Consider the following 13,673-nt stretch of genomic DNA (forward strand, 5'->3'; position numbering starts at 1 on the left):
TTGATTCGCTTGAACGTTGGCTAACGCCGGCAATGAGCGAGCCAGCGCGCGTTTGCGGTATGGCGCGCGGTCATGGTTTGCTGGAAATAAAGCAACCGAACTGCGCAACGGGAATGAAGTGGCGCTTTCTCTCAAGGTGTTCGCACTCACAAAAGCGCTCCTTCGAAGCGTTATTCTAGCCGCCCGGCCGGTCCCTTTTATCGAGGTTGTAAGAGTGGACCGATTTCTCGCGTGGCTCGATCGCGCGGGCGGCACGGCTGGCGACGGGACTGACGTTCGAGCGTTCAGAAACACGTTGATCGATCAGAAACACGTCCGATTCAGACTCGCCCAGTTCCCATCTTTCTTTTCCGCTAGCCGTGCATGAAACGGACGTCGCTCAGCCGTGGCAGAGCGACAGGGACCCTAGAGAGCGCGCAGCCGCTCGTCACCCTGATTTCCACCCGAATCGCAATCGAAATGGGCCATCGCCTCCGACATGCCTCCGAGCACGACGCAGAACCCGAGCGCAGCCGGGCGCTCTTTCCCGCGCGGCTCTGACATCTGTCGGTTGGCGTTGCTGCGCGCGCGCGGCCAGCGATCGATCCGCCGCTGCTGACGTTTTTCGAGACGTCGCCGGCGATGGCGACGACTTCGGTCCCGCCGCACTCTACGTACGACCGCACGAACTGACGACATGGAGGCGACTTTCTAGGCCCGCAGGCTGTGCAGCCACGCAGTGGATGACGGCGGCACGAAGAGGAGGGCGACATGCCGTAGCCTGAGCTGCTAGCCGCGTCGGCCCCCTCCGGTAAGCAGCCCGTGCGGGCACTGTCTGATGCTCGTTCCCGTTGTGTGCCCTGCGCTCATCAGGTGGCCGCCGAATGGCGTGAACGCGCTGGGCTGGGCAGTGACTGCAGGCTTGTTGGGAAATCGCGACCCTCGCGCGCCCGCGTTCCCGAATGGTTGAAGGCCAGTGATGAAGCGGTCTTCATTAACAGTTGTGCAAAGCCGCGCATTCGGCGTGGATGCAGTAAGCTGGGGCCGCGGACTAGTGGGAACAAGTGGTTTTGCCTCCAATGGGATGAGTGTAACATAATGAGATCTTCTGGCCTAGTCTTGCAACCATTCTTGTTTTGCTGACTAATAATAATACTAATAATTGGCACAGAGAGCTGCTGTGTATTTCGCCAGAATTTTGTGGCTAATGTGTCAGGTTGATATATTGTAATGGCAATATCAAGTGGCAATGCTTGCCAAGATGTGTTTGCAGGCTGCTTTGTCCAAGAATTTCTGTAGTTGTAAACGACCCACTTGTCTTTCAGAGAGAAGTTGTGTGTGCGTGCACACACAACTTAAGATCAATTGTACATTTCCCGTCTCCATGCGCTTGTGCCTGTAATGTGCAGTCCTTGTTTTATTTCTTCACTGATCAGCTAATAACACATTTGCATATTATTTGCTTCCAAGATGTGCTTTGAGGTCTAACATTCTAGTGTGTTCATATCTTTACAATCATTTTTCTTTTTGTGTCATTCCAGAGCACCTTCTGCACCCCAGTAGCTTTCCTTAGTCAGAACCCTGACAATACCTACAGTAAACACTAAAGAAAGAAAAAAAAAGATTGGCTTGTAAAGGGCTAGCATGAGTGGAATGGCGGAAGACCTTGTTGGCACCGAAGAGGAGCCCGACTACTCGGTCTTTGAGAACAAACTGGACTGGCGGAAGACATGAAGTTTCTGGCCAGTATGCCCGAGCTTTGTGATGTAACTTTTCTCGTGGGAGACACGAGAGAGCCCGTCTGTGCCGTCAAGGCCGTGCTGGCCGCACGGAGCAGGTAACGCCACCAACACTCCACGACAAAAGCTGCAGTGGTGTGTAGGCTACGACTGCAGCCTCACTACTGCTGTGGCTTCTTTTTATCTTTTGTTTTGTTTTGCATCTCGTGCATCATTTTGTTCTGGTGCCCTGTTTCTGCGCTGTACAGACCTTGCCCCCCTGCTCATTGGTCGTGGCACACCCAAAAACATTTTTGCCCCCCCCCCCCCCCCCCCCCAACCCTTGCCATCCTAAGTTAGACCTAGGAGGCACTTGACACTGTTTTTTGTTTGTTGCTTGGACAACAGTTGTCATAAGTATTTCAGGTCATGATGGTGCGTGTTTTTCTCTCCACTTTTCCTTGAAGGGTATTCCACAAAATGCTGTACGGTGGCTTTCAAGGAGTACAAAATCGTGATCGTGATTCGTCATCAAAAAAGAGGGATTTGAACAAGGAGACGAAATTAAAATTGTTCTTGAAGAGAAGCAGTGAGCCTATGCTAAACATACAGTTTCCTCAGGTAAGTATTTAGTCCTTCATATTTGAATTGCATCACTTCGTTGGCGTAACATTCTTTTCCTTTTGTAACTATTCCAGAATGGACATTGCTAACACTGGCAGAGCACATTGTCTCTGGATGACCATAAGCTCTTCTCTTTCTTTGACTGCATTACATCATACATTTACAAAGGATAGTCACATGTGAGAACAAGCAGTAAAAGCTAGTTCTGTAATAGAGTAGATCTCGGCACGGGGTCGTGAAAAAATTGGTTTCCGAAATTTTGTATCATCCAAACGAACACAATTCATATGCAGAAGCATAGAAAATGCATGCACGCAGATCTGTTTACGGCCGTGCGACCACGCTGCTCGCGGTGCGTACCGGGCGATTAGAGATCGCGATTTCGGCGATGTGAGGGCTGCGCACCGCCGCTCAATGCTCGCGGTGCGTACCGCGTGATTAGCGATCGCGATTTCGGCGATGTGAGGGCCACGCACCGCCGCTTACCGTTCGCGGTGCGTACCGCGCGATTAGCGATCGCGATTTCGGCGATGTGAGGGCTGCGCACCGCCGCTCGCGGTGCGTACCGCGTGATTAGCGATGCGATTTCGGCGATGTGGGGGCCGCGCACCGCCGCTTACTGTTCGCGGTGCGTACCGCGCGATTAGCGATCGCGATTTCAGCGATGTGAGGGGTGCGCACCGCCGCTCACTGCTCTCGATCGGTGCGTACCGCGCGATTAGCGATCGCGATTTCGGCGATGTGAGGGGTGCGCACCGCCGCTCACTGCTCTCGATCGGTGCGTACCGCGCGATTAGCAATCGCGATTTCGGCAATGTGAAGGCCGCGCACCGCCGCTGCTCGCGGTGCGTACCACGCGATTAGCGATCGCGATTTCGGCGATGTGAGGGCCGCGCTTAGTGCTCGAGGGTGCGATCGCGGCCCGCGTGTTCGTTTCATTCGATGTGGCGCGGGAGAGTTCGGAACCTCCGGAATTCCGTACGTTGTGCACAGCTGCACTCCGGCCGGGGAATTTTACGAATTCGTATCAACCGTGTTCGTATCACCGAGATTCTACTGTTTTAGCTTCTTGTTGTCTGTAGATCTAGCCCATTTTGCAGCTATGTGGAGTTAACTTTATACAAAAAGGTTCATAGCATTACTTTGCGGGGGGGGGGGGAGTGAAGGGTAGCACTTTTTCTGATGATTTGTGATTTGTACAATATATTTGTTTATTTCACCACTGTAAGATACCGAACACTGTGCATTTTGTAGGTTGTAGGACTCCCATCAGGTTCTTTAATGTTATTTGCACCTGTTTAGACCCAGTTTTCTCAATAAAGTGCTCTTAGATTTAATACATGTTCTGACATAGTTTAGACAATTCCCCAATCAGTTTGTATCAAAATTACATACAGAAATTCTGGAACCGGAGCAGTTTAGGACCTCTGTCCTCTTGCTTTTGTGCCTTATGGTGGATTTCTGGCTATCTTTATTATCCTTGCTGGGAATCAGCTTTTTATTTGGCTGCCTTTGTGGCCTTCCTTACACATCTAGTACCAGTGCAGTGAGGGTTTCCTTGTTGCGCCTGTTCTTATCATGCCTGTTGAAGTGATCATTGGAGCTGGGCCCTTTTTGCAGCCGCAGACACACCAGACTTTGATCATAGAAGAGTTTGAGCCTGATGTATTTAGGCAACTCATTGAATACATACATACTGGCTGTGTTACACTGCAAGCCAGAACCCTCCTGGGTAAGTGCATCTTCTCGATTTTATGTTTTCCTCGTTGGTCTGCAGTTTGTGCCAGCTTTGCACCTAATTACTGATTTGCAACAGACAAGCAGTGCTTTAGTACTGCTTTGCTTTTGCAAGTTATTTTGCTTAGGGAAGTTGTCTGCTTCATTTAGTTGGGCATGTAACCGGTTATCAAAATTGTGTGTTGGCTCCTTTTTCACTTAAGGTTGCAGAGTATGGACGATGGTTTGGTAATGTATTTATGCTGGTGCTGAAAGCTTCTCAAGTTACGAGAATTACTTAACAAAAGAAAGCAGTCATTGCAAAGTTGCCCATTGGCCTATGAAAGTTACGAGATCAGCAGAGAGGAAGCATGTATTTTGCCAATAGTACCTTATGAGGAATAGTACAAAATTGTGTAGTCAGACTGAAGACATCTTTTATTTTTTTTCACTCTGTCAGTTTGGTACATTTCAGAGCCTGAAAAGCAATAGTTGTCATTCTCAGAATTATTCCACATTATGCAGGCATAAATTACGAAGCTTATGTGACATTGGGAAAAGTGTGTTCTTGACACATCTGACCAGTTTCTGATGCACCATTTTCACTGTAACCTAGCCTTCTGTTGTGGAGTCTTGCTACTAATACTTATAGTGTTGTGTCGATGCATGTTCAGTCTCAAGCTATACTGAAGAAGCACCGGGTAGATTCACGCTGTTTCTATTTGTGCTTGTATATTAGTATATTAGTATATCTTGTTGATTAAAGAACTACATGTTATATTATTCAGGGAATCTTTAGATGTGGTATTGGGGACAAAAGTCTTGAGGATGCATGAGTGGCAATGGAAGTCGATAGCTCTGTTAATAGCCGATGGCTGAAGACCACGATTGTGGAGGTGAAAGTTGGTTTTAAGTGCGCTGATGTAAGTTAGTGAAATGAGCTGAACATTGTCAGACATGGCACCTATGTGGCTAAATTCCTTTCCATGTGTCCTGAATACTTTTGTCCCTGCTAGTACAAACCAGATACTCAGCAAACTTCTTTGAGGCAGGGCTCATTGAAGCCAGATCATAGGAAACACTGATCGAGTCAAAATCGTACAGCTGATTTCTTGAAGCTGCTATGGAAGACCAGTTCATCTGCCATAAGCCATTTCCACATGTGTAATTTAGTTTGCATTAATTTCTTTAATGTGCACTCACAAGACCCCAAAAGTGGCGGTGTTACTTTGAAAGCTACACACGAAAGTTCAAGGATCCACTCATGCTAGTTATCTCTTGTAAATGTAAGCACTTGAAATGTGGTACCTTTGGCTGTCCTTCAGGAGCTCCAAGCAGTTTTGGCACTCGTGTTGAATATGCACTGAGTGTATTCACAGCGTCGAGAACAATGCACTTCATGAACAGTTTGTAGGACAGTGCTGCTTGTACGAGAAAGTTATCTTTCAGTGGTCTGCACAGACCTGGCGTCTCTGTTACACTTTGTACATGCTCGTGCTCAGATATCTCTATAATGGGGGGGCTGCAAAGTTCATGGCGGCGTCCTTTCATGTCTTCTCAGTAGTGGGAACAATATATTAGGAAGTTCGTGCCCCCTTCCCCATGTCTATTAGGAGGGCCCCCCCCCCCCCCCCCCCCCCCCCCCCCCCCGTTGTTCCCCACCTTTTGCACACACCTGTGTACATGCTGCCTCACTGATTACAACCATTCACCATTATGGAAGCTATGATGGCTGTCTGATACTGTGGAGCTAATTCACAAAGTTGCTTGCACATAATGGTTTGCCATTGGTGTGCAACCCAGCACAGGCCAGTCATGATGGCCAGTAATACAATAGCCTAGGCAATATGAATGGCCTAGGAAATTTACCTTTTGAGCATTTCACACCCATTCTAGCTTCTGCAACACAACAGGATTTTTGTGAGAGGACAGTGGTATGTGCTCTAAATGTAGGGTGGAAGGGGATGCAGAAACAGGAAAGAAAAGCCTGAATAGCACTTTTTCAGTGTACAAGCATGGAGTGAGTGCAGTGCTGTGTGCGTAGTTACTGGTGCTTTTTTTGTCTGTGAAATTCTTCTCAGTCAGTTTATTATGAAAAGAGTTAAAAATAGCGGTTTTGCACGGCCCTGACGTCATATTCTATTGCTGTCTAATGGTGAGGTTTTATGTTGGTGAGCCGATTGGGTGGTAGAATGTTCAGAAGGGTTGGTGAGGTTTACGGTATGGAAGTTTTCAGTGGGGCTATTTACTGTGCCTTTACTATCTCTATTCTCAGATTGCACCAGCCAATATGCATATACATATTTTTTTTTAAAGTATGTATTAGCATTGGAGACAGGCAATTTGATCTTAAATGATGCCTCAGTAGCTTGCAACATTTAATGCTTACAGTGTGACTTGCATTGCATTGTGGAGTACAAAAAAGTTCTAAAACAAGTCTTACAAAATATTTTATTCTTAGCTCCATTGTGTTGTTAACACAAACCTGCTAATTCAATCGAGGGAATGTGTGTTTTTTGTTATTTGTGGTGTTGATCAATTGAAAGTTAGTAGTGTAAACTTTTTTTCCTGATAATTGATTTGAGAGTAGAAGAAAAAAATGATGACAGTTTGGTCACATTCAGTATGTTTAGTTCTTGCACAGGTCACTTCCAGATTTGCTACATCTAGTCTTATTTTTTGCTCATTCTTTACATTTGTGTGCATACTTTCATGCTTTCTTTTGAGCAGCAAGTGGGTAGGAGGGAGCTGGAGACACCTGAGGACTGTTACGCCAAGAGTAAACATGATTTTCATGTGGTTCACAGTTTTTGGTACTACGCTCCTAGTAACGCAAAGGGAGAGCTTCATTCTTTCTTGCCCCACCTTTAGGTTTGATGAATGCTGCTGACTATTACGGACTGGAAGAATTGAGGAAGGGCTGCATGGGATTTGTCCAGTGCTGCATTAGCGTTGACACAGTGTGTGCCCTGCTGGCATCAGCAGAGCGTTACATCCAGTACAAGTGCACTAAGTCACTTGTCCAGAAGGTATGTTCATTTAAGTTATGTTGTCAGCGACCAGCGTACAGAATTTTTGTGTTCTTTGCAGAGACGTCTGATCTATACTTTTTTTTCCGAGTTTTACTAGAATTTGTAAAACAAAGTGAAATTTCATGCTTGTTTCTTTACAAACCTTATTACGAAATGAGAAACTAAATATTTAGGGGCACTAAAGCATATCTTGGTTAATTATGTTTCAGTGAACCACCTTGGGATTAACTTTATTGAAACTGGGAAGTAATTGAAGTTAGCATTCACCTGTGCAAAGCCATGGAGCTATAATGAAAGCTAGAGAGCAATGTTCTGTAGCTTCTCATTATATTTCTACATAACCACACTCGGATGCCAGCAGTAAATATTCTCGTTTTGTGTGAGAACATGCATTGCTGCCTCAATTGCAGTCTCACATGTGAGCATTTCAAGACCTGCGTGCAGTCACTTCCAGTGCATCTCGAAATGCTTCTGTCATTTTACGAGCAAAAGCGCACATGTTATGAAACAAATGAATTTAAAAAGGCTTTATTTCCTTTAGTCTTCATTGTCTTCTATATGATGCTGTATCCTGTTTAACCAGAGGAGGAGGCGGTTTATGAAAATGGTAGTTCATTGCTGAATATACAAGATAGAAAGAGGGCATGCTGTACAGTATTAGAGCAACACTGTTGTGACATATTCCAAAAAAAAAAAGTTCTTCATTTGTAAAAAGAAAGGCAATACCAATAAGAAACCTTCGTGACACCGGTCATTTAGCTACATATCGCATCTGGGTGTTTATGCTATAGTACTGCTTGGCCTCATTGAGTGTATTTTATTCTCCTTTATCTTCTGAATAGTGCTAGCTATGAAGCTGTACATAATAGTCAAGTCAATTCTAGCACTAACATTACGTGCAGTACATGATACCGAGTGAAATTCACTTGTGTATACTGTAAGCTACTTTGATGTTTTAAACATGCTGGCAGCATATCATCCTGCTGTGCAGTTTTGATCTATGAATCTACAGTGCTTGCATAGAAATTATGCATAATTAATTCAACTCAATGCTTGTTGTCATGTAGCAGCTTTTTTATTTATTATCTGCTGTTTCAACCTTTTCTTTCAGAAATTTAGGAATAGTTTAGTTGGAAATACTGCAGTGCGTTTTTTTCTCCAGAGGTCACAGCTGTCGTCTGCTTATAGTTTTACTATGCAACAAGCTTGTGCACCAGGCTGCATTTTATCTGTTAATTATACTGTTAACCTTGTTTGTTAATCTAGGTGCTTGAGTTTGTTGACAACCATGGCAATGAAGTCTTGAGCCTTGGCTCTTTTGCACTCTTGCCAGAGCATGTGGTTAGGCTCATATTATCCCGTGAAGAACTAACAGCTGATGAGCTCACCAAATTTCAGGTATGTTGCATCAGCCTGCTTATGTTGTTTTAATTCTCCATGACAGTGAATGTTAAGGTTTGCATGAAACATGGCAGTGACCTCTTTCCGTAGCTTTCAGTAGGTACTTTTAGTGTCTTTGATATGAAGATAAGATTTTAAGGAGATTACATGCTGTGAGTATGCACACACAAATATCGTCATGAAGGTTTCAACGCCCTTAAAATGCTATCAATTTTTGCAGCAATTACATTGGATGTGAATTCTGCTGCATTGGATGTGAATTCTGCTGCATGCTGAATACTTATACAAATACTTAGTGATTTATTGTAAATACTAATGATCTGTTTGCACATTGCATTTCTTGAACTTTGTTCATTAAAAAATTAGGAGGCAATGCAGTTTTCTTATATACAAAATTTGTCGCTGGTTCTTATTTAACAGGTAAGAAATGTTTGAGTGATTTCTCAACAAGCACTGAAGAAGTTGCAGCAAACATTCCTTGCTTGAGGCAAGAACTTGCTCAAGGACCTGCAAAGATTTTGAATTCAGCTACAGTCTTTTTGAGAGCAAAGTGACTGAGTGACTGATTGATAGGTTTGCATTTAAGCAGGTAAACTGCACAATAGGCATCGAGAGAGGTGGACGGGCGAATACATGTAATCACGGATGCCAAGAGTTGATGACCTGGAGTGCAGCACTCTGCAGACTTCTATGCCTACATCGCTGATATAGAGGCTTCTCTGATTGCATCTACTGTTGAAAAAAATAAAAGAAAAGCAAACAAAACAACAAACGCTTTCATTGCTGTTAATTTCAAGCAGCCTATATAAAAAAAATGCATTTTATCATGTATTGTAAAGGAAACAGGCTCAACTCACATGAACTTTTAGGGGCCCACTTGACCAGCAGCTTTATTTTAGCACTGCTTGACTTGATGTACTCAGTGCACCTTGTAGCAGAGTCCAAAAACTGGTGGCAGTAAATGATGGCATAATTTTTCATCGTGCACTGGAGTCATTGAGGTTTCATCCTGTGCTGAAGAGTTGCTGGACATCCGGTGAAATAGGAGAAACAAGACTGAGCAGTATTGCCCCTGGCACACCCTTAACAGCTGACTAGTAGATGAAGAGGATGTCAGTTTGCACAATAGCTACTTAAACAAAGTGAACACTTTTTCCTGCTATGGGTGGGACGTAGGCTGCCGTGCACTGGAGCAAGCGCTACTGTGACACCATGCCGGAGGCGGAGCTTCGGGAAGTTATGGGCAACTTCCTGGAGTGCATCGAGTTCTACAAGATCCCCGCAGGCGTGATCATGCGGGAAGTGCACCCGCTGGGCGTGGTGCCAGACCACATCATAATGAACGCGCTGGCCTTCCAGGCCGACCCCTCCAGCGTCGACATGAACAAGATCAGCTCGCCCAATCGCTTCCGCCGGTCCACCATATTCAGGTACGAGGCAGTTTGTGGCATGCAGGCACCACCACTGTGCAGTCGCTGTTGCTGGTTAGGCACACTCACCTTATTCACCATTGCAGTCCTGCAGCTTATGGGGGAGTGGGAGAAAGCATGCACGAGTGTCTCGCACTACGAATAGCACCTTTTTGCTTAAAATGCTTTAAGAAGTTCTCTTGCTTGCAGCCCTGGCTTGTAGCCTTTTTCTCCATGCATATATGTCATTTTGTGGTGTAATTGACAAAATACTGATAAGCTTTTTGGACTCTTTTGCCACTTGATTCACCTAAGACTGTTGTTATTGTATCTAGGCAGGCAATAATATGAAAAGCATAGTACTTAAATGGCTTGCAAAGCACCGCTTCTGTATAAAGATAAGCGAGGAGTATATGCAAAGCAACCTTTTAGTATTTTCATTAAATAGATGCAGGCCTATATGTGCACTGCTTTGTGCACTTTCGGTTGACTAGGCCCATACCTGATCACTGGCTTTTCAAGTGTACCGGAGCAGTAAAAAGAGCTGTGAAGAAGCTTGTGCTGCTTTCAAGTGTTGAGAACTGAAATATAATGCTGCACTTTTATTGCGTTGGTGTAAAATTTACTAATGATTGAGGTAGACTATCCTCTGCCTCTCTTTGTCACTAGTGAACAGACATAAATCTTTTCAGGTTGATATCTAGGCATTTAAAAATACTTTGAGCCTCTCACTGTAGTCTTCATATATCTTTTCACTGACCCTGTACACAAGGATATGTAGTGCACGTTGTCACATTGAATCATGCACATAGCGGTGAAATCACCGTTGATAAGGCAAGTGCAGGCACTAGAAGTGGTCTACCCTGTTGTGCCAGCATTTATGGGGAGGACCCCTTGAGTTTAAGACAATAAGTTCACATGTGGCACGCTTTACAGTTGCCAGCCCTTATAGTTGTCCAGTAGCTTCAACAGTCAATTGAACTGTAGCCATCATTGCAAGTTTAAGTCATTGATCACAGCTTTCTCAACATGGTAGAGGATTACTAACTGATCTGGCACATAGCTAAAGGTCTTGCTTCATGGCTTTCTCTTGGTGTATTACTGAGAATAGACAAAAGGTGAGAAATGTCGTAATTGTAGCTGAGGCTTCGAGAGCCTTAAATTGCAGTGTGCTTATGCATTTAGAGTTGTTAAAAACCAACACAACTACCCAGAATGAATAAACGTGAAGTCCTTCTTAGGCTTGGAGCATAGCTGACAAAATCACCACACTGCACCAGCAGTCAGCGTTCATTCACAGTCATTTTTCATATTTGCACCGAACCCAAGCTGGTGATGCTTGCAGTAATGTTAGAAAGGTCTTATCAGAATTACCTGTGCAGCAGACTTGCTGATGAACATTGTTTGAATTGCAAGACTTGCCTGTTCATCTCTGTAATCCTCTTAGCGATACATTTTCTCAAGCACATTTGCTTTGCAGAAGTAAAGTGTCAGGCAGATAACATCATTACAATGCTATGAAATAGTACAGTACTCACGGATTGAAATAGGACATTCGGAGCGCGTGGCCGTCGCTTCATGGAGCGCCGCCCGTAGACGCTCATGGAACCAAGGTGGTGCATTGTGGTATGGCGTGAGAGGGAGAACATCTACAAAGCAGAATTGTTCCTTCCAGTAGCCAATCAGCCGGCCTGTGGTTTACCACATGCCTGCGTGGCACTGCAAGGCTAGCGCTCCGAATGTCCTATTTCAATCCGTGAGTACTGTACATTGGATATTTACCTTGTTGTGCCCCAGACGTCTTGAGGTCTTTGATATGAACAGTTTAGCAGTTAAAGCTCTTGTTGATTTGTCTTTTTTGCTATAATGTAAACAGCTGTATATTCTTTCTCAGACAGTTGCATGGGGCTAGCAAGGAAGCGGATCATATGCTGTTCAGCTGAGAGTGATCTTGGTCTTGATGAGGCTGGCTTCTTTCTGTTTAGTTGCAAAATGGCACCAGATCTCAATGCTTCCTTGTACAAGCTGGGCACAGCACAGTATGATATTGCACACATTACACTGATACACTGCAAGCATCTGGCATACAGTTCTGGCCTAGGCTCTTTATTTCTGTGTTGATTTTTAGAGCACGTCTTGTGAGCCAAGCTAAGTGGAAAGTGCATGTCTTTAAAGCAGCGCCTTGTTTAGTTAGCAGACTTCAGTCATAAGTAGCTTGCACTAATTGGGACACATGTATAGGTATGCAACGTGTGACTCTTTGGATATTAGCAAAATTATTTTTAATAACCACAGCTATCAAAGTCGTTCTTAACTTCGTGTAAGCTTGCAACATTTTATACCACAAAATAAAAGAACTACCACTGTCAGCCCTTTTATTTTGTTATAGTTCTTCAAGCATATATTTCTTCTTCACAAACCTATTTCTAAAAACCTAATAGCTGTGGCATCAGTGCACCAGTGTGCCCAATCATGAAATATTAATGGCAAGCGTCTAAGATAAGGGGGTCAATTTTGTTTTAACTGAGTTAGGACACATTCACACTTAATGCAAAGCTAGTCTTGCAGCTTTGGATGTTGTCTGCAGTTTAAATTTTGCCCAGAGCTATGACTCGAGGGCACTAAAGAAAGCCAGGCTAGCCAGATAGTCATGAACCATGGCACACTTACCCTGTTAGATACATTGGGAATCGGTGTATGTAAAATAGGCAGGTTGGAATGCATTCGTAGTGTTCAGCTGATAAAAACGGTCACAAAGTGGAGACCCTAACAAGTGCTTTCTGACGTCAAGAATGCATGAGCATTTATTTAGTGCCCAGCATGGAAAACAATGGAAATAGAGAACAATTAACATGCCTTTCATGTTTTACTCATTAGCCATTCCCTCTGTGTAGAAATGCTCACTGTGCATTCAATTGTTCAAAGTTGTTCAGCTGTCAGATGGTGCTAGTGCTGCCCCTACTTTTTTTTTTACTTCATGCAGTAGATTATGAATGCTGCGCACCATTGTCAGCGCTAGTAAGCTAACTGCAAGAATTTATGGGCTAATGAGAAGTTTCCCTCAACTGTTGGTAGTGATGTTCACTTCCACTCATAGATCTGCATGGTTGGTTCACTCACAATCTTGCCTGCACCATGCATGCCTGCTCTCTGGATGCGGCCACGTGCATGGCACCTGCACCGAGCGTCCTTGTTGAAATTGTGCGAACGGGGTCGGGGTTGCGGAGCGCAGCGTGTCGCCCCTCAGGTCAATGTCGATAGCCGACCCGTCCCCCGGGAAGCCGCCCGAAAGCGACAACCAGATCAACGCTGAGGTGGACAAGGCCAACACCAAGACCAGGGGCCGAAGCAAGAGCACCTTCTCCCCGCCCTTACCGCCGCAGCAAGACCCTAGCCGAGAGCTAAGGAGGGCCATCTCTCAAGGGAAGAGGGTGCTTTGTGTTCTTGCCACTCACTTGCCTCACCACCGTACAGATGTGCACCTGTCGCCATCAAGGACACTGCAAAGGAATTTTTTCAGATGCATTGTGATTTTTCTATCTGTTCAGTATAGTACTGCCCCCTTTCTATCTTGGTTGTTTATTCATGCATGTCAATTCACTGCCTGTTGAGGGCATTAGTGTATGCAGGGCTGATAAGTAGAATACACTGTATCAGCTGCAAACCAAGTACTATATACATGCTACAGATTTACAAAATATACAGCTGAACTACTTTAGATACACTGGTTAATTAAAGTATATTGAAGACAAGGGACACACTCAGGATTGTAGTGGGCTTGACACAGAGCAAAG

At 44.8% G+C, this 13,673-nt stretch overlaps 1 protein-coding gene across 1 annotated transcript; it reads left to right on the forward strand.

Moving 5' to 3' along the window:
• The first annotated feature begins 652 nt into the window (after positions 1 to 652).
• On the forward strand, positions 653 to 13,423 carry gprs (speckle type BTB/POZ protein). Its single transcript, XM_077658581.1, is given in 10 exon segments — positions 653 to 790; positions 1,521 to 1,687; positions 1,690 to 1,816; positions 2,165 to 2,318; positions 3,942 to 4,053; positions 6,909 to 7,066; positions 8,336 to 8,467; positions 9,647 to 9,900; positions 13,112 to 13,244; positions 13,246 to 13,423. Coding segments are annotated over 9 exon segments (1,173 nt in total). The 5' UTR covers positions 653 to 790; positions 1,521 to 1,623; the 3' UTR covers positions 13,285 to 13,423.
• The last annotated feature ends 250 nt before the right edge of the window (positions 13,424 to 13,673 follow it).

This window comes from Amblyomma americanum, chromosome 3 (genome assembly GCF_052857255.1).
Source record: "Amblyomma americanum isolate KBUSLIRL-KWMA chromosome 3, ASM5285725v1, whole genome shotgun sequence".
NCBI classification, from domain to species: domain Eukaryota; kingdom Metazoa; phylum Arthropoda; class Arachnida; order Ixodida; family Ixodidae; genus Amblyomma; species Amblyomma americanum.